Raw genomic sequence first — 21,044 nt, forward strand, 5'->3', positions numbered from 1 at the left:
TGGAGGAAAAGACTTTCAGAAGAGCAAGGTATGTCTGCAGTTTTGTGTTTGACAGGATTATGTAAACATGTTCCACATAACATCAGCCAGAAGTGCAAATGTATTCAGCAATTTAAAAAAAAAACCTTTGGTTGACACTATATATGCAATCGACATGCATGGGGCATCTTTCAGCACAAATGACTGTAGATCCCTGTGCAGAAACATGCATGCATGTAGACGACATGCTGTAAGCCTCTGTCACACACCCCTTACTCCCACGCAGAATCAACAACTCGGTCTGTACCAATCACTGCCACTCTCTACTCTGGTGCTGCAGTGCAGCCATTTCAAAGAAAATAGTGAGGCTGCATATGCATATGAGAGCACACTAAAAAGGAGCGCTCACCGTTTGCTGCAGATCAGGGATTCCGATGCGGATGACAACTGCATTTCCGTGGAGATCCTCCATAGGTTCGGAGGTAGATTTAGTCCCATGAGAGGCCCGAATGCTGTCATCTCCATGGTTACCGTTGGTAGGGGTGTGTTGTTGCCGTGGCCGTTCGAGAGCCTCATGTTTGCCGTTGGCAGGTGGACTGATAGGCATGCTCCGGGAGAGAGTGTGTGTGTGTGTGTGTGTGTGTGTGTGTGTGTGTGTGTGTGAGTGTGTGGGCGTTCTGCTCAACACGCCGGCCTCACAACCCTACAAGACAACATACACCCATCAAACTCATTCTAATGTACGGGTTGTGAGATCTGATATTACATTTACCTGTATACTAGTAAGCAGCATGTGCTCAAAGTGTGTTATAATATGCACACCTTGCATTTTTGGCTTATAGTGTCAAAGTGTGACAGGTATGAGGTATTACGTAAGCATGGAGATGACATTTTAACCACAAATCAGGATAAAACGATGGGATGAGAGAGTTTGTCAGAGACAGTGAGAAAAGAGAGAGATAGAGAGAAACTCCATTGGTTGTGAGTGGTTGCCATGGACACTGTGAAGCAGATCCACTTGGGAATAATGAAAATTGAGGGAACCCTGCATCCCAAGTTACCATGGCAACTCAGCACTTTGCTTGTTCTAGTGAGCTACCACTTTCTCTTTAGAGACAGCTGTGCAAAATCACACACACACTCACTGTTGGTCCCTCTGTGTTTAATGCATCACAAGCAACAAACCATTGGCACTTTCGGACTCTTGACACCCATTTTAAATACTTAACCCTCTGAAGTATGATTATGTGCACTACAAAAAATCATTTTCATGTGACATCCAAAGCATCATAGGCAATTACTTTAGACCGATTCCCATTATTTTATACATCTGTCCTGTTTATATGTTACTGTGCACTTTATATATGACAACATTCCAAAAAATGTTTGGTTCCCACATTAAGTTTTGATTATAAAGAAAATGCCTAAATTGAACATTCCATGAATGTTATGAATTGGTTTTCAAAGAAATAACCAAAGGGAAACCATACACTATGTTGGGGAATGTACTGTGTTTACCTGGTGAAGTCAACATGTCTGATGTACCTATGACTAGTATCTTTTATTGCAGTGGAAATATGTCAGATAACTCTTTCAGAACACTATTTTGATGTAATAAAAATATGGGAATTTTTATACATTATTGTTTTGAAGTAATTATTTTGCATGCATCAGAGGGATAAATACCTTTTTACATTTTCAGCCACACTAAGAATCAGCGGAGGAACATGCCTCATTCTTTTACTATACTATTATCACAGCTGGCCACATGTAGCCATCCACCTACTCATTCATTCCAATGCAATCACACACAAGCTAAAACATTTCAGACACTCTTGACTATTGTCCACAGAGACAGAAGGGAAGTCCTCTATTACGTAAAACACATTGTCAGAGAGAACATTATGGAAAATCCAGCAGAAACCTATATATTAACTAAGATCTGAGATGGCATGTTACAATTTAACTCAGTTAAATCATCAAGGTCTTGATCTCTAATAATCACTTAATTACATGAAATTATACAAAGATTATTTCTGGCAATAGTTGTAATCAAAAGTGTGTTTTCAGAATAAGTTACACAAAAGTTGACATTCTGAGTAGTTTCTAGGAAGTTGTTAAGTGGTTGCTAGCAGGCACGTGCACACAAAGACATGAAAGGGGGCTTGAGCACCTGCCCTTTTTATTCCTGGAGATAAAGTGCCCTTTTTTCTGGGATGCTTTTTATTTATTTTTGAAAAATAATATATATTTCTGTTTGCACACAGCTTCCCTGTCAAACAAATATATTTATTGAAATATAGTATCTAAATATCAGGTCAGGAGTTCTGAAGCGCTCCCTCTCCCTCTCCCCCGATTGTTAAACCTGATTGTATTGCTTCCGCTAAAGAAAATAGTCCGCTCCATCTCTACGGTTAGAATCCTGTGAGTCCATAGCAACGCTCTGTTTTTCATGGCAACGGTTTGTTATACTCCGCACAGCGGTCTGTTGGTTATAACAGACCGCATTCTACATTGGAATTCAACCAAGCCATGTAATAAAATAAGTTAATAAAATAAGCATATATCACCACCAGGCGATATGCTTTAGTTATTTTGTTTATCCTATTTACCTGCATTTCCCTGTCAATTAGATGCAAATTTGCACATTTTAACTAGTTGACACCTAATTTGCAAACAGAACGTCCCCAGTTATTGACTTACATCAAGATTCTTTCCCCCTGAAATTTAGAAATCTAAATTGGTGAATTTAGAAGAAATCTACAGATGCAAACAGATGGAGGATACAGTCTCAAAAATGTAGTAAATCTGAGTAACTGCATCTGGTACATTAATAAATAAAACTGAGTAGAAATAAGTTAACATTAAACTTTAAAAATAACAATATTTATAAATTAACTATTTAAGTAATTTAACTTTTTTTATTTCCTCGAAACCTTTATAAAATAGTATTCCATACCACCACAAATACATACATGGCATTGGCTTTTATTGAATTTTTACTCAATTATTTTGGTAAGTTTAATTTTAAAGTGTTATGTATTCTGATAACACCAAAATAATTAAAACGATGTAGTGCCTTGTGCAAAAATAAACAAATTATTAGTAAAACACGCCCCTCTGTTTGATGCAGTTATTTAGGTTATTCTAAATATGAAGAGTTCAGATGAAAAATCCTCTAAGTGCCATCTGAAATTTCCTTCAATAATGATCTTTTTTATCAAGCTTGTATGTTTATTTTCACTTATTTCACATTACTGGCAATGAAAATTACCTATTAATTGTCATTTAAGTTAAATTACTGAACTTAAATACGAGCTTGAAAGAAAAAGCTCATAAGAAAATTTCAGATGGCACTTAGAGGCTTTTGCATCTGAACTCTTCATATATACTTGAAACTAGTAGCATAGAAAATGTTTTCAAAACATGCACATTGTGGAATGGTTTCCTTTGCTGCTCTATAAACCTAGTGAATACTAAGGAGACCATGGTTTCTGTGAACTGATTATTTTGTAGACATCTTTTGAAAATGAAACAATTGCGTGAGTTTGAGGAAGATAAAATGAATTAACTTTTTAAATTATTTTTTTTTAAAAGGAAGTCAGAGTTGCGTTAATGTGTATATATATATATATATATATATACTTTTTTGTTAAAAAAAAAAAAAACCTAATATGAGAAGTGCCCTTTATTTCACTTGAGCCCCTGCCCCTCAAAATGTCTGGGCACGTCCCTGGTTGCTAGGGTGTACTGGGTTATTGCTTACTGGCTCAAGCAGCACCTACTCATAAGGCAAGATATTCTGGCAAGTTTCCTTCATTAAGTGTAAGCATTTTATCATCTGGCAGGCACAATTGTAAGTCTAATCAACTAGAAAAGTAATAGCAATTCCATGTTATTAGACGTGCAAAACAGCCAAATTGTGTGTCAAAGTTTAGTATTTAGTTATTTAGGGGTTTGTTAAAATCCCCAACCATAAGTATGAGCAATAGCAATACTGATACTGCTTTAGCTAACACAACTAAGAAGCTAGAAATATTGAATAACAAGGAGGGAGGATTTCACCTTTGACCTGGACTTCCCATGTGATGTTCCTGTACATTCACAGATATTTCGAACTTTTCAGACCTTTCCGTCTTTATTCCAATAGTTTTTTGCCAGTATTCCACAATGTGTGCTTTGTTTTTGTAAAACAGCAGGGTTGCATGTCCCAGCACTCCCTCCAAGGTCTGAGACTTCAGGACACTTGAAGCCCAACCCTGATGCTGAATATTCCAGAGCAGGATAACCGGGGGGAGATTATAGCAAGAAGGTCTCCAGACCATCTCAAACCATCTCAACCAACTAAAAGCATCATTCGAGGACCTCCACCAATAAGCAACCAGAGTTCAGTATCTCGACCAATCTCCAATGTCTCTATTAACACCTCAGGTGAGGCTACGCTTAAATAAATAATTCTGGTTGTAATCAACATCTCTGTCATTCCTAATGACACTCGATACAGCCTGTTTAAATGCCACTGTAAATTTAAGAGATCATATGTCCTTTGATTAAATAAATAAGAGATTTTATTTATGCATGGTGTTGGATAATGCATGTATCAAAGCATGTTTGAGTCACAATGAAAATGATGGCAGACTTAATGAAGGAATAAAAAAGCCTTCATAATACCATCAATTTTAAATAAAAAATCAACTCCCACATATTCCCACTTACACACGCACACACAAATCCATAGCACCACTATCCTTTCTTTAATCTAGCAGTTACGGTCTCCAGAAACCTTCACTAGACCTGTCTTCATACTATGACCTTTTGGCTTCATAATTTACTTCCCATGATCTCAGCCCAACTTCCTGCCCTTCTTCCTGGCTGGATTGGGCTGAGGCTCCTCGGATGTTTTTGCAGGAAGTATAGGAAAGGCTGCACGTCTCTGATAACTCCACTCTTTCCTCAGGCGATACAAAAATTCACTTCACACACATGAATGTCGAACAGGAATAAAAGCTACTGACACCCACACTCCTTCCTACAAATCTCACACACATGCAGTTACAGAACAGTAACATTTCTATTTCCTAAGGGCCTCTAACACAATTACAGGAATGTATGATATAGCAGTAATATAGTAGTATAGTTATTTAATGCTGAGTATTTCAGTATTTGAAATCACATATGAGGCACTGTGATAGATGACAGCTGCAAAAAGTCCTGATAGATTTCATTTCCTTTTGATTTCATCAGATCAAGGAGAAATCACATGAGTGTGCTGCTTCTGTTACATAAGCCACACCTTGACGACTGGATCTGTGCATAAGAACTTGACTGAAGTTATGCAGCCGTTCTTTGAGATCTCCTTCTGAAATATAGTAAATGCATTAATTCGGATTTTGGGTAGTGTGACATATCATGTATATTAGTTTTTCAGCATTCAGCACAAATTTAGCATTTTTATTTATTTAAAAAGTCTATTTTTTATTTTTTTCTTTCTTTATTTTTCTTCAGTCTTTTTTTTGTCAATTACTCATTAACAATATAACTATTTTAGCAAGTATTTCAGAATGTGTTAGCATTTGGTTTGAAAAATTTTTTTGAAGTTTTTTTGTTTTATCAGCACACAGGCTTGTTGTCAAACTTTATGATTATATTCTCCAGCATGATTTGATATGATCCACAGAGCATCTTGAGCTTCAGTCTAGGAACATGTGACCATCTGTACAGAGTCACCTGATCAATGTCACAAATTTACTTATTTGACAGATCATTATAAAAGTATTGGTTTAAATTGCATATTTAATTAAAGTTTTTCAAAATCTGTGGATATTAGTGGACGTCATATTGTTTTTTTTTAATAATTTTGAATAATCCTTTGCAGCACATTTAAACAGTACTGTTCTTTGACAAATTATTTTAGAGTAAACTTTTAAATTTTAAATATACTTTTAGATATTAAAAGCATAAATATTCCATGCAGTCTCAGCTATAAACACTGAAGGTATGTCAGAAGTGGCATGCATAATAATTATGCAAGAATACAAAATTTGAAGTATAGCTACCATATTGAAGTTTTACACCAAGACTTCAGTTCTGAGAGGTTAGAGATATTAATGCAAGTTTTAAATGCATTATTTTAAATGTATTCTAAATATGCAAGTCATTTAGTGGTCTTATATTCTCCTAAAGCCAAGTTTCAAAGTAGCAATCCCCTATTTCATATTCTACTAAAACTTCTGCCTAGAGTGACTAATACACACTCAGTTTCTCCAACATTCATCATTGCACTCGCAAACACTCAAAAATCCACTTTCTCCCTTACTCAACCCCACATGGTTTCCTCCTGCTTTGGGGCTCTTGTCACCTCGGTATACAGATCCAGAGACAGTATGATCAGCCAAAGAGCGCTGTGAGCAATAATGATGTGTGTGCGCGTGGGTGTCTCACCTCATCACCGTCTCTGTTCAGAGCCTCAGTGCATCTCCATATCTCAGTGTGAGAATTCACATGCTAAGAGCTGTCACTGCATCCCAGTACCACTGCACCTCTCCAAGTCCTCGCTCATCACTATGGCAACCAGAAAAATGGTTCACCAGGAAACTTTGCCTGCTTTTAAAGGGCCAAAGCATAAATCTGGACCGAGCATCCTCTTGATGGGTGTGCAAAAGACTCAAGGCGCGCTCGTGCACCGAGCACCACACAGATGTTTAAAGAGATAGGAGATTGAGAAGGAAAGAACAGCAGAGAGAAAGAGAGAGAGTAAATTAAGGAAAAGATACAGAGAATGTGATGGCTTAATGAGTGGGCGTTAGGGCTGAATTGATTGGCCTCAGTCACGACAGAAATTAGGACGTAAGAGAGCGACAGGTAAAGAAGGTAAGACGGCTCGGTTGACGTTCGTTTGTTCTGCAAAATTCAACTCTATGCAAATCAGAGATTTGGTTTTGCCTGAGGAAGACTTATATATAGTGAACATAACACGCACTCACACATCAGCGTGCAAACACACACACACACACACACATTTTGCCTGTTAGGAAAAAGTGTTCTGTAATCCCTGTAGTGATGCCCAATGAAAATATCCGCAGAGGTGCGCTGTCTAAACATGACACAGAGAGAGCCTGAAAAGACACAAATTACTCTCATCTTCCAACAAACAGTCATTTACACCTCCTAACACGCACACAATTCGCCCAAGGATATGTTGGAAATGATTAAAACTTACCTAATAAAACCAGGGCACACATTCCACACCATCTCGACTTCTTCTATGAGGGTCTGTCTCTGCTCTGTGAAACTGTAATAGTGTGTTAATGTGTGTGTTTAGAACGAATGTGTGTTAGAGAGAGAAGAGAGGGAGAAAAGAGGAGAGATAGAGGGAAAGGGAAAGAGAGAAATAAAGGGAGAGAGAGGGAAAGAGAGAGAGAGAGAGTGGAGGCAGAGAGACTGTTACTGTATGACAGGAATGCTCAGCTCAGCCCACACAGTGCAAGCATGATACACTGACTGTGTGTGTGTGTGTGCGCGCGAGAGAGAGAGAGTATAGAGAGGTTCAGTCTCCCACTTCTTTGCGTGGGCAAGGCCTGAATCTCACTCACAGTCTCTCTCTCTTCTCAATCTCCCTCAACAGCTATTACAGGAGAACAGCAGAACTGGATGGTAAAAAAGGGGATTGTGAATGAGAAAGCCTGGGGGTGGGGAGAGAGAGGAGAGGAGAAGAGAGAGAGAGAGTGACCCGCCGATGGTCTCGTGGATGATTGGTTCCGTTTTATGACATAAAAAGTTTGTCAGCAAAATCCTGTAGCATTGGAAGCAGCAGATGAAAGGTTCCATGATTGCCATGGCAATGTGCCAGATGTAAACATCAGCACGGTTGTGCGGGTGTCCACAAGAGTCACCACGTCCAAGACAGTCACAACAATACGATCCTTACGAGAGGTCAGGGCAGTGACATATTATTATGAAATCCGCACAGACTGATACGGAGTTGGATGTAGTAATGTAGGTCCGGTGTCCTCAAAAACAAAGAAATTAATAATATTTTGGATAAAGCAAATCAAGTCTATTTTTTAAGAATGTTTTTTATTATTATTATTTTCATGGCAGTAAATCACATCCTCTAACTAAGTTCAGATATTTCTATATCCTCATAATAAGGGATTGTATGGAATATTTGTACTTCATTTATTTTGTAATGCTGGAAGAATATTGCAAAAAAGTTCAAAAGTGATTAAAGATAATGATTTTAAAATAGATGTTCCTTGAAATGTACATGAAATTTAATGAATATGAATTTGAAATTGAATAAAAAAAAATCTTAGACATGAAGCTTATTTTTCATTGTGACAATTTTCATTACAATTACGGTTTCACCCTCAATTCTCTGTCTGTTTATTTTGCTTTGTTTTGTTTTTTTTTTGTTCGTTTTTCACTATTCTTGATCATTCTTATCAGATTCTTACTGTAATATAATTATTTTCTGATTTAATTCAGTATTAATCAGCATAAATTAAAGGAAGTACAACAATGCAAACATGATGTATAAATACTGTACCATTTAAATAAAAAAAAAATATTTTTTTAATTTCAGTAATTAGATTTTTTTTTCATTAGATTGCATTATGCCAATGAGAATTAAAAAGGCAATGTTCATAATGTCATGGCAGTGCACAAGAAAATTAATAGTCCTAACAGACTTCACTATACACACATATATATATATATACGTATCATTTTTTTTATTGCTTTCTTTTGATTTTCTATATATTATCTGGAGAAATTATTGGGTTTCATGCAATTCACCCACAGCTGCAAACACAGAAGGCTCTTAAAGTGGAGAACAAAATAGAAGATAAGTGGTCTTAGAGCTGGACACAAAAACAAACCGGTTGGACAAAAAAAAAAACAGCCAGCATCTCTGCAAGCAACCTTTTAATCACTGAAACTAATAAAGCTTAATTATTTATTCTGAGTGTGCAGGAGAAAATTCTTACAGTGGAGAATGAGACACTGGGGAAATGGGCACATACTGCACATGGCTACTCATAACTAATATTATGAAAAGCATTATAAGTAAGGAGTCTCAGAGCCATATTAAAAGTGTCCCTGAGTGCAGCTGCACGTGCAGCCCCTCCCATCACTACAGAATGTCCCCAGCACAGAGCTGCACAAGGAGGCCTTCAGAACTCTTCCGAATGCATTCTGTGCTGCGCTGTGCTGTGTTTGGGGGCCACCTCCTGGATGAGATTAATAAATTCACTCTTCTCCAGACAGACTCTGCACTCCTCCCCCCACGAGGCCAAGACTCTTTTCAGCTCCAACACTCGCATTTTAGACAAAGCGTCCCTGCTCCAGTCAAGAACAGGATGCTCTGTTTCAGAAGAACAAGAATGTCCATTTTAAAACCTTTGAGATAAATATTTCCAAATCTTTTAAACCCTCTAATGCAGTGTCAGGACACTTGTACGTGAATACGCCCTACCATATCTGAGCTCGCAGATCTGGCCGTCCATGCGCTGAAGTCTCTGGCAGATTTTGCGGACAGGAACATGTGCACTGAGGGGGCGGATCACCTCACCTGTCACTTTGGCTGCAGCATCACTGGAGGCTCCCAGGTAATAACACTGAAGTGAAAGGGGAGAGAATTACAATTTACAAGACCTCATTTATTCAGTAAATTTCATAACATCTCTATATATTTTTAAAGATGGGCCAGCAACCCAAGAAGAATAAGAACCAAACTGTGCTTGTTTTTATGTTCTTACAAGTCGATTCTCTTTCCCAGTAGTCTCGGCGCAGGCTCCGATCAGACTCTCCTCCACCAGCTCTGGGGACAATTCTGTGTGCCTGATCACCAGTGAGTTATAAAGCCGGCCCAAAAACCCCACACATACTGCAAAACAGATACACACACACAAACAGATACACAAAATAAACAGAGGTTTAAACTGGAGGGTGAATTCATATAATGGTAGTTATATAACAGGGTTTCTGTGGATCTTAAAAATGTCTTAAATTCATAAAATCTTTAAATCATTAAATCAAGACACATTTACTTTAGATGCAAACTGTATATGTAAAGTTTTTTTTTTCTGAGAAAATAAAAAAATATATAATGAGTTTGTTTAAAATATGAACAAACATCTGTCAGTGGGGAATGAAAACATATTTTCCCTTTGAATTAGGTTGAATTTTTCTCAGCATATTTTCAGCTGTTTGCTCTTATTTTAATCAAAAATTAATTTTGATCAGTTTCTCAGAAAACAAGACTTTATAGTGTCAAGTGTATAGTGATTTAAGGATGTTTAGATATTTGTACTGGAAATTGCAAATTGCAATAATTTCTCATGAATCAAGATATCTTATTTGATATAATTTTGCTAAGAATCTTTAAGAGCATCACGTTTTTGCACTGTATTCAAGCTATTTATTTATTGTAAAATAAAAAGTATTAGAAATGGGGTTTTTTTTCATTGAAGCGTTGCTAACACATTTTACATTTTGATACGATATTGACGTGTTTTGTTCCATTCAATTTATTCTTTATATTTTCTAACTTAGTCTTAAATGTCTTTAAATTACTTAAGTATTAATAAAGTCTCATAAAACCAGAAACCCTGTATAATAACTGCTAGTAATGAATCTGCAGAACATAAGCAATGCTTTCTAGTTGTAAACTGATTGTATTATAACACACAAGCCATATTTAGTATTACAATAATAAAGGTTTTCAGTTTGTAATCCAAAACCAGGATTCACCTCTTAAATATTGATTTAATACTGTATATATCTCATACTCACTATGTAAAAACGCTCATGCACTTGTGCAAAATAACCCAGCATAGTTCGGGTGACTATTTTTAAACTCGGTGGCTCATGTGCAATGCAAGCCAAGCGGACCAACCTCACCTTCGCATTCTTCTGCATCAGTAACTGAGAATAAAACAACATATAAAAGCAAAAGTAACGGGGTGGCAAAGGAATTGGTTAAAGACATGACTCTGTGCGCTTAAAAGGTGCTCTTAAGTGAACTTCAATACCCAGTACGCAACACCCACCGGCGCCGCTTTCAGCTGTTTCTAAATCATTCAGGCGCTGCTCTCTTGACGTTCAAGTCGACGTCAGCGCAGTGGCGCTCTGATTGGCTAATAACGCCGCTCGTCATTTAACAGTATCTCTTCTCATTTGCATATGAACACCGACTTCCGGTAGAATTCTTCGGAAGCATGGCTGCCATCGGGGTGCACTTTGGATACACATGTGCCTGTGTTGCCGTATTTAAGGTGAACTGGTTATGAGTATAAATCATTTAACTTTGTTTAATAAATGCAAACATGTCTGCAACAAAATAAAATATCGAATAGACCTTTATGTTGGTGAGTAGTTAATGGTGTGACCGTACCAGTTTATTATAAGTGTAATTATTTTCATATATAGGACGGGCGAGCAGATGTTGTGGCAAATGATGCAGGGGACAGAGTCACTCCAGCTGTGGTCGCCTACAGAGACACTGAACAGGTAATTCTCCATGATGGACATCTAGAGAATCACACTGCAGACAAGCTCTCTCCTCAGCACCAAAAACAGAGAGCCTTTATCATATATGAGATTAAGAATCAACCGTAAAATAAAAGCTTAAATTCATAACTTCAAAACATATGCCTAGTCTAATGGATAGTATGTATACTGTGTCTGTATTGTACTGAATACGTGGGCTTAATTTTTCATAATGGCAGTGTGCATGCATTATGTTGTTTGGATGCTATTGCCCCATAATTTATCTAATGGGACAAATTTATTATATAACATAATATAATAATGCTGGGGATTGGATTTAGATGGATGAGCTCATGCCCAAGCCAAAACTTCTCTAAATTCTGCCAACAGACCAGTCTGACAAGTTTTTTTATATATATTTTTTTGTTTATCCTACTAATATATATATATATATATATAAAACCATCAGGACATTTGATAGTCTAATGGTTTTGTTTAATTGAATTATTTTTCTAGATAGTGGGAATCGCCGCTAAGCAGGGCAGAATACGAAATGCCACCAATACAGTTGTCAAAGTGAAGCAGATCCTGGGCAGATGGTAGGTTTTCATGTTGTGTGCTTGAACTATTTTGTAGATAAATCACTGCATATGGTGCATAATGTTATTAAGAATATTTACAGTCAAATTAGCAATCGCTTAATAATATTACATTTATATAAATAATAATCACAATATAAAATGAATTGCTCTTTGATGATTGGTGTTTGACAGCTATGATGACCCAGATGCTCAGGCACACAGAGAAGAAAGTAAATGCATTGTAAGTACATGCTGTTCTTCTTGAATATTGTCAGAAAACAACGCAACAGTAACCATACAATCTGAACCACCTGCTTGATTAAAGGGTGTGTATTTTCATAATTTCTAGGTTGTCAACAAGAGTGACCTGCCCAGGTATGAAATCGACACGGGAGAAACAACCAAGTATTTGTCGCCTGAAGATGTAGCTAAATTGATCTTCCATAAGATGAAAGGTATTGTTTGAATCCTTAATTTCATGTCATGGTACGTTTAACATGAACTAGGGATGATTATTTAATGTTCCCTGCAGAGACGGCCCAGTCAGCCTTGGGTTCGGATGTGAAAGATGCTGTCATAACAGTGCCGTTTGAGTTCGGGGAGATGCAGAAGAATGCGCTCAGGTACTGTATGTGCTTGATGTTTCCGTAAAACATCTTATTCTTTGAGATGAATACAAATTAATTCAAATTATGTAGCATGGTCATCTAACTAGAAGATTTGTCTAGGGAGATGTTTTATAAGAATCAGTACTGTGTTGTAGGCAAGCTGCAGAAAATGCCGGGTTCGATGTGCTGAGACTGATCCACGAACCCTCTGCTGCCCTTCTAGCTTATGGAATCGGGCAGGACTCACCATTGGGAAAAAGGTACGACTATTTTTTTTGCATTATCTCAGATGGATGGTTCCTTTCAGCTCAAACGTCTCATTCCCATTTTTTCTTTTGGACCACAGTCATGTGCTAGTGTATAAACTCGGAGGCACGTCGCTCAGCGTCACTGTCCTGGAGGTGAACAGCGGAATGTACCGGGTCCTCGCCACTCAGACGGATCACAGGACGGGGGGAGAGAGCTTCACACATGAGCTCGCACAGCACCTCGCTGCAGAGTTCAAAAAGTCAGTAGATATCCTGTACCTCACATTTAACTTTTATGTGTGTACTCGGACTTTGTTATTATTATGAAAGTGACACCGTGACCGAGTCCACTCTACATGGATGTCATTACTGTTTTAGTCTTACACTGTGTTTTTCATGCGTGTTTCCAGGACCTTTAAGCTGGATGTGACTGGTAACCCCAGGGCGATGTTAAAGCTCATGAATAGTGCTGATGTGGCCAAGCACACGCTCTCCACCCTGGGTAGTGCAAACTGCTTTGTGGACTCACTCTACGACGGCATGGATTTTGAGTGCAATGTGTCAAGGTGAGATAATATTCAAAATTAGTATTAGAAGTGAAGTGAAAATGAGATACAGCCAAGTATGGTGACCCATACTCAGAATTCTTGCTCTGCATTTAACCCATCCAAAGTGCATACACACACACACACACACACACACACAGTGAACACAAACCCAGAGCAGTGGGCAACCCATTTATGCTGCGGCGCCTGGGGAGCAGCTGGGGGTTCTGTGCCTTGCTCAAGGGCACCTAAGTCATGGTATTGCCGGCTCAAGACTCGAACCCACAACCTTAGGGTTAGGAGTCAAACTCTCTAACCACTATGCTGTATATGCTTCTGTCCTAGAGCCCGTTTCGAGCTAATATGCTCCAGCCTCTTTAATAAGAGCATTCAGCCAATTAAAGGTCTTCTTGAGCAAGTTAACCTGTCCACCTCTGATATCAACAAGGTAGGACAACTTTTTAATACAAATGTGTGACCATTAGAGGGAGCTGTAGATTTCATGCAAAAAAAAAAAAACATTTTGTGATTAGTACTGAACCTTTTAATTACATAATACATAGTTCACTAGCTAAATATAAGATCATTTTAGAATTTTGCATATAATTATAGTGAGAATGGAATCTCAAAACCTTAAATGGAGTTTAAAATAGGCTTTCTTGTCTAAGGTGGTTTTATGCGGAGGTTCAGCTCGGATCCCGAAGTTGCAACAGATGATCAGGGATTTGTTCCCAGACGTGGAGCTGCTGAACTCCATTCCACCGGATGAGGTGATTCCGGTCGGCGCTGCCGTGCAGGCGGGCATCCTGGTCGGAAAAGACAGCCTGGCACTTGGAGAAGATTCCATCACCGTGGACTGCTGTGCCAGCGACATCACTGCTAAGGTGGGGAGCTTCAAACAAACAATAGTGTTTAGTTTTAGCATTTTAGCACATGATAAATAGGTAGATTGTGTCTTGGCCTTTCAGGAAGTGGATGACTCTGGAGCGGAGGTTTTCACAGTTTTGTTTCCATCTGGCACACCTCTCCCTGCCCGCCGCCAGCACACGCTACAAGGTCCTGGCAGTCTGTCATCAGTGAGTCTGGAGCTGTACCAGGCACATCAACCAATCGCACAGGTTGGCATCCCTTTTAATGAACATTTCAGTGCAAACCTATTATTAAAATGTGATATTTGGCCTGTATCGGGCAAAAAAAACTTTTTAACTTGAAATGTGACTCTCTTATTTTTCTAGATTGTACTTAGAGACTTGGAACCTAAAGACGAGCTGCATGACATTGTCACAGTGCTGACAATGAAGAGGTAATGAAATAAATTAACTCTTTTATTCAGAATGGATGCATTAAATTGATCAAAAGTGACAGTAAAACACTTTATAATGTTAAAAAAGATTTCAATAAATGCTGTTTTAAACTTTCTATTAATTAAATAATCCTGAAAAAAAATGATTAGATTTTCCAAAAAAAATATTGATTATAATAAAAGTTTCTTGCGCAGCATATTAGAATGATTTCGTGAGACACAGAAGACTGGAGTAATGGCTGCTGAAAATGTAGCTTTGCTTGACATAAATTAATTAAAATTTAAAATATATTAACAGAAGATAATTATTTTACATTCTAAAAATATTTCCCAATGTTACTGTTTTTAATTGTATTTCTAATACAAATAAAATTGGTTTGCATTAGAAACTTCTTCTTTCAAAGGCATTACAAAATCTTACAGACTGCAAACCTGAACAATAATGTATATTAAATATCAAACATTGGCTATTATTTTCTAAAAAAAAAATTGCTTTTTGCTGTTATTTTGTTGCTTGTGTAATGATACAGTTCTATATACAGTAAATTCAGTAATATCACCCAGTCATACTCAACTCTTTCATGAAGCTCACATCCTTATTTGAAGCATTTCTTATGTGTGTTTACTTTTCAGGGACGGTTCACTGCACGTTACATGCACAGAGCAGAGCAGCGGCAGATCCGAGGCTGTTACCATACAAACGGCTGCTGCAGCATCTTAACCTTGAGTCACACTATCAGCGGAATTCCATACAGTAAATTTAAATATCTGCATCTCGTGCTGTTTGAGGTTTTCCAGTGCTCTAGATTCATCTTAACTGAAGGAAACAAGTTTAAGTTCTTATTCAGTTAAAGGAATCGCTCACCCAGAAAAGCAAGTTATTTTATTGCCCTCAAGTTGTTCCAAACCTGTTATTTTTATTTGGTGCAATTATTATTAAAGCTTTTGCCATCCAACAACCAGTCATGGTGACAAAAGCAGGAATCAATTACGGTAGTTATTTGTATTATCTGGAGCCTGGGGAAAAATTACATGGGTTTGGAATATTACAAAGGGTGAGGTAAAAAAAAAAAAAGTTTCATTTTTGTGTGAACTATTGCTTTAATATCCAGTTTTAATTGTGTACTCCTTTTTTTTTTTATGCCAGAAGTCATCTTTTACTATTTTTCAAGCCTGTTGTCTGTGACCAGCAGGTTTACTGTAGTTGTTCTTTCCATGTGCCTTCATGTACCTGCATTTCATCAATAGGATTCATATTTGTGACAGGCTAACTAATTGAAGGAATTAACAATGCCTGTGAAGTTCACTGCTATCATTTAAAGCATAAACAAACTTTTCAGACAGAGGAGAGACTTTCATTTGCTGTAGAGATTGAAGAGAAGCATGTGCAGGTGACTGAAGAGATACTAATCTGGTGCAGTCACATCGAACAGGTGCAGTCACATCGAACAGGTGCAGAACGATCAGTTTTTAAGTTTTGTCATCTGTAACTAGTATGCAATAAAGATCACAGAACACAATAATCGTGAGTTTATTTTCATTAGATATACTTGATACATTCACGTCAGATTTTTGAAATTACTTGATTTCAATTTTTAAAATCCATTCACATACATTTGTTTTTTGTATTTGCTGTGCTTGTCATTTATAATAGTTTTTATTTAGCTTTTTTAGTCTTGTCTAAACTCTTGTTTAGCAGTTTTGTCTGTCTTTATCAATTTTTTCCTGTATATCTAATATTGACATTTTTATTTAAACTTTATTTCAGTTAATGAAAACTATTTTAAATAGTTTTATTTAACAAGAAATTTTTTTTTTTTTTTTTAAATTTGTATTTGCTTGAAAACTTTTTATTAACTCAAAATATTGAGCATCTATAAAGATACAATGCGTCATGAGGTAAGCTTTCATACAACAAGTCAAAAATGTATATTCAAGTAAACAAACAAGAAATCATTAAATCGGTCTTTTGACCACTTCCTCACCTGCTGCCAACTTCCTGTACAGTTTTTTTGTAAAGTCTTCTGGTTGTGGAGCCTGGTGTTGGTGGGAGCTCAAAATCTGATGACACCTGCGAGTCTGATTTCGGCTCCACGGTTTCTTCCTTATGTTTGGCGTTACGGCTGTCAATCACACCTGACACCACCTCACCATTGGTCCCTCAGTTACACTGCTCACTAGTAATGGCCTTACTTTCATCCGCTTGGACGAGAACAGTGTCTATTTGACTAAGGCTCTCTGTCCCTGCATCCGATGTAAGAGTGGACTGCGAGGAAGTCAAGTGAATGGAGCTGCTGTCATCTTCATCTTCATCCTGAAACAGCTCGTGTGACGGGGACGCTGTGTTTTCGATGTGGCTGTCCTGACTGTTATCCAGTTCGCTCTCATCCGTCAACACTGGTTCCACCTTGAAGAACCTTTCCCAACAAGGCTGAGCTGTTTTTAATTGGGACGAGTCCGACTGAGTCAGTTTTGTGCATGGCATTTCTGTGTAAGGTGGAGGAGGTTGCTCAGCATCATCATCGTCATCATTTGATTCTGTGCAGTCCATGTAATTGGAAGAGTGTGTGGCTGGACAGGGCTCTATAAGGGAAATTGTATATTGTATACAAATAGTATAAACATAATAGATTTAATTCTAAAATAAAAAATTAAAATAATTATGGTTATAAATAATACATGAAACTGAAGACAAAGCCAACAATTTACATAAACTTTTACAGTTAAACTTTTATAAACAAATAATAAATGTTTAATAAGAAAATTATATTTAATTTATCACATGGGTTGGAATATGTAAAACTATCACTCACCTGAACTTCAGTTTTCTCTTCAGTAAAGGTCCTTTTAACCCTCTCATATGATATATTGAACAAAAACAACAGCATATATATAAAACTGAAGAAACAAAACAGAAAGTTCCTAAGCGGGATTCAATGCAATGTCCATTATATGCACCTTTGTGGCAATGAGAGAGGAAATAAGCTCTGGCGTGCAAATTCTCTCTGTCAAATCTGTCCAGAAAGATGCTGGGATACTCCTTCATGCGGCCAGCAAACGAGCTCATGCTGACTGCAATGAGTTTGTGCAGATTAAATACTCAAACCCCCCTGAGATCTCAGCACATCCCCGCATCTGTCTTCCCTCCAGTACTTCTGGCATCGCTTTGGCATGATGAAACCACGTGAGTAGGAAATAAACATCTGTAATGTGATAGCCTGAATCGTACAGCGACATTTATTGGATTACAATCATTATAACATTGCAAAAAGCCACAATAGCCGATATACTCTAAACAAACAAACAAAAACAAAAAAATTCCAAATAATTATGCATATACAAGAACTGTTCGGTAGTTTCTTCTATGCAGGTTTCCTGGCATAGCGTTGATTGGCCAACCAAACTGTGGAATTCCGGGTTGGTTTTCGATTGGCCGTGTTTTCCTCACGCTATGTTGCTAGGAAACAAATGATGCGCAGGATTGTTGTTCAGATAAGGAGCACGTTGACAATTCAGCCACACACGTCAATGTAAGTTTGTATTAAAATGTTATTATTTTACAAATAAACAACTTGTCATTTGATATCCGAGTATAAGCATGATCGGAGTGAGTTAGATTAACGTTAGATGCTTAGCTGTCAAAGTTTGTAAATCCAGAATATCCTGGATTAGGTGAGCAATGTCTTTGTTGTTGTTGTTGTTGTTGTTGTGCGTAACATTTTTGCATTGTGTTATAAGTTGATTTGACTTTTGTATTACATTACATTACATTTAGTCATTTAGTACTAAATCACTTTTTTTTCACAGCGAATTATAAATGAGGACAATGGAAGCAATCAAAAACAGCAAAAGAGCGATGATATATAAATGCTATAACAAGTCCCAGTTATCTTAAACGCAGTACACGAATAGAAAAGAATAGAGCAAGCTAGTGTTAGAGTGATTAAGAATAGAATTTGAAGTGAAATTGTTATTTCAAAGGAAAATACTGTGATGTATTTGTTATCATACACAGAAATCATGTCCTGTGCCGTTTTATTGGATAACAACGCTAAGCCAAAGTCCATGAGCCGAGCAAAGCAGTGGACAGGAGAGATTGAGGACCTGTACAGATTTCAGCAGGCTGGCTACAGAGATGAGCTGGAGTACAGACAAATCAAACAAGTGGAGGTATCCCCTTTTGATAATTTTTGTTTTGTTAATGCAATATTATTTACTATTTCATTATATTATGCTTAAACAATTCTTATACACAAAAATTTTAGAAATGGTGTACATGGTGTATATTTTCTAATATACATTTTCTCTCTGTATTTATATTGAATATTTGGATTTCATGTTATTAATATATTAAAAGCTCATCTACTAAGCTTTATGGAATATTTGTTTTTATTAATGAAAGTGTTCCTGCTTTGTCATTTAATGTCTTATAAATACTTTAATATACAGTGTTGTTCAAAAGTCTGCGTTCAGTAAGATATTTACGTTTTATTTTATTTTATTTGTTTATATTAAGTCTCTTTCTGCTCACCAAAGCTATATTTATTTGGTCAAAAATAGGCGAAAAATTTTATTATTGTAAAATAATATTGCAATTTAAAATAATGGTATTCTGTTTTCATATATTTTACAATAGAATTTGTTCCTGTGATGCAACGCTTAGTTTTCAGCATCATTATTTCAGTCTTCAGTGTCACATGATCCTTCAGAAATCATTCTAAAATGCTGATTTATTATCAGTGTTGGAAATGTTTTGCTGCTTAATATTTTTTTTTATTTTTGAACCTGTGATACATTTATTGGGATTCTTTGATGAATAAACAATTAAAAAGAAAAGCATTTATTCAAAATATAAATCTTTTCTAAAACAATATAAGTCTTTACTGTCACTTTTTATCAGTTTAACACATCTTTGCTGAATAAAAGTATTAATTTCTTTCAAAAACAGTAAGAAAAAAAAAATCTGATTACCCAAAAATCTTTAAATGGTAATTTATATTATTACAAAAGATTTATATTTAAGTAAATGTGGTTCTTTTTAGTCATCAAAGAATCTTGAAAAAAGTATCACAGGTTCCAAAAAAAAATTAAAAATAAAATAAATAAATGGAGCAAAAACTATTTCTACCATTGATAATAAATCAGCATATTAGATTGATTTCTGAAGGATCATGTGACACTGAAGACTGGAGTAACGACTGATGAAAATTCTGCTTTGCATCACATAATGTTTTTTTATTTTAAAGTATGTTAAAATAGAAAACAGATATTTTAAATTGCAATAATATTTCACAATTTGTTTTCTGTAATTTTGTCGAAATAAATGCAGCCTGCACAAGCATAAGAGACTTCTTAGAAAAACAAAGCGAAAAAAACAAAACATGAAAATTCTTACTGATCCCAAACTTCTGAATGGTAGTGTAGCTTGCACACAGTCCTGTTTCCTGAATAATATTGTCATACTGTCCTTTCAGATTGACCGTTGGCCAGACACTGGGTTTGTGAAGAAGCTTCAGCGTCGAGATAACACTTTCTACTACTACAACAGAAAGCGAGAGTGTGAAGATCGAGAGGTCCATAAAGTGAAGGTGTATGTGTACTGACAGTTCCTCAGCCCAGCCAGCACTAATTTTTATTTTTACATTTTTATAGATTTGAAATACTGTCTTTAAAAAAATGCATCATCACATTGTATTCTTAATGTTAGCCTGGGTAAAATTTCTGAATTAAAAAAATGATCTGATAAACATTTTTCATGTAAATTAACCATTTGATGTTTCATATTTATAAATAGCCAGCCTTTTCTGGATGTAATGACATGTAATGACAGCCTTTACTAAAGAAACCAGTTAAACATAAGTTGGTTTATATACACATTTATCCAATTTTATTGGTTTGCTCTTTTTCCTTCGTTATGCAGGACACTATAATAAATCAATGTATGACTATTATATATTTTTTTTACTTTTGAGTTGAGAAAAAGTGATCAAACACTGATGAGGTGTATTGAAAAATAAAACAAAACAGCTTGTGAATATCAATATTAATTTCAGGGAAATACCGTAATTATTAACAATCAACGTCTATGAAGAAAATGTACCCTTTTATTGAGTGTTATTATATCATTAAATTATTTTTGGTTCGATTTTGACGTGAACAACATTTTGTGTCACTTTTTATTTACATTCAGTGGTGATTATAAAGTAAATGTTGACAATTTGATGTCTGTGCCTTCACTAAAAAAAAGTAAACAAAACGAACCGCATAGCCCTTTAAGAGCACGTCACTTC

At 36.5% G+C, this 21,044-nt stretch overlaps 4 protein-coding genes across 10 annotated transcripts in view; 2 read left to right on the forward strand and 2 right to left on the reverse strand.

Moving 5' to 3' along the window:
- The window catches only part of LOC132098782 (SH3 and multiple ankyrin repeat domains protein 3-like), a 30,427-nt gene extending 22,978 nt beyond the window's left edge, over nt 1-7,449 (reverse strand). For 2 of the 6 annotated variants that reach the window (XM_059504959.1, XM_059504956.1), the window contains exons 1-2: nt 6,421-7,447; nt 389-682 (exon numbers count right to left, since the gene is read on the reverse strand). In XM_059504959.1, the coding sequence (XP_059360942.1) occupies nt 389-586 (198 nt within the window). In that variant the 5' untranslated portion in view covers nt 587-682; nt 6,421-7,447. Of the gene's footprint in view, nt 1-388; nt 683-4,044; nt 4,476-6,420 lie in introns of those variants that run through there. The other 4 variants (XM_059504958.1, XM_059504960.1, XM_059504957.1 and 1 more) reach the window with 4 other exon arrangements.
- Nucleotides 7,450-9,152: 1,703 nt separating this feature from the next.
- Nucleotides 9,153-10,969, reverse strand: LOC132098345 (cerebral dopamine neurotrophic factor-like). Its single transcript, XM_059504483.1, has 4 exons — nt 10,882-10,969; nt 9,738-9,865; nt 9,455-9,596; nt 9,153-9,343 (listed from the first exon to the last, which is right to left on the reverse strand). Exons 1-4 carry the CDS (start codon nt 10,967-10,969, stop codon nt 9,153-9,155), a joined length of 549 nt encoding a protein of 182 aa, XP_059360466.1.
- Nucleotides 10,970-11,126: 157 nt separating this feature from the next.
- Nucleotides 11,127-15,512, forward strand: LOC132098346 (heat shock 70 kDa protein 14-like). Its single transcript, XM_059504484.1, has 14 exons — nt 11,127-11,255; nt 11,410-11,490; nt 11,986-12,068; nt 12,243-12,291; nt 12,400-12,505; nt 12,583-12,673; nt 12,814-12,918; nt 13,005-13,166; nt 13,317-13,472; nt 13,797-13,899; nt 14,120-14,335; nt 14,420-14,569; nt 14,687-14,754; nt 15,388-15,512. Exons 1-14 carry the CDS (start codon nt 11,199-11,201, stop codon nt 15,473-15,475), a joined length of 1,515 nt encoding a protein of 504 aa, XP_059360467.1. The 5' UTR covers nt 11,127-11,198; the 3' UTR covers nt 15,476-15,512.
- A 2,616-nt stretch (nt 15,513-18,128) lies between these two features.
- LOC132098786 (meiosis expressed gene 1 protein homolog) lies at nt 18,129-20,926 on the forward strand. 2 transcript variants are annotated; one of them, XM_059504967.1, is made up of 3 exons: nt 18,129-18,284; nt 18,770-18,924; nt 20,229-20,926. In XM_059504967.1, the coding sequence occupies exons 2-3, from the start codon at nt 18,775-18,777 to the stop codon at nt 20,355-20,357; spliced, it is 279 nt and encodes a 92-aa protein (XP_059360950.1). In that variant the 5' UTR covers nt 18,129-18,284; nt 18,770-18,774; the 3' UTR covers nt 20,358-20,926. The 2 variants fall into 2 exon arrangements, with proteins under 2 accessions (XP_059360950.1, XP_059360951.1); XM_059504968.1 differs by lacking the exon at nt 18,129-18,284 and adding an exon at nt 18,309-18,426.
- The last annotated feature ends 118 nt before the right edge of the window (nt 20,927-21,044 follow it).

Source organism: Carassius carassius, chromosome 22 (assembly GCF_963082965.1).
Source record: "Carassius carassius chromosome 22, fCarCar2.1, whole genome shotgun sequence".
Taxonomy (NCBI): Eukaryota; Metazoa; Chordata; class Actinopteri; order Cypriniformes; family Cyprinidae; genus Carassius; species Carassius carassius.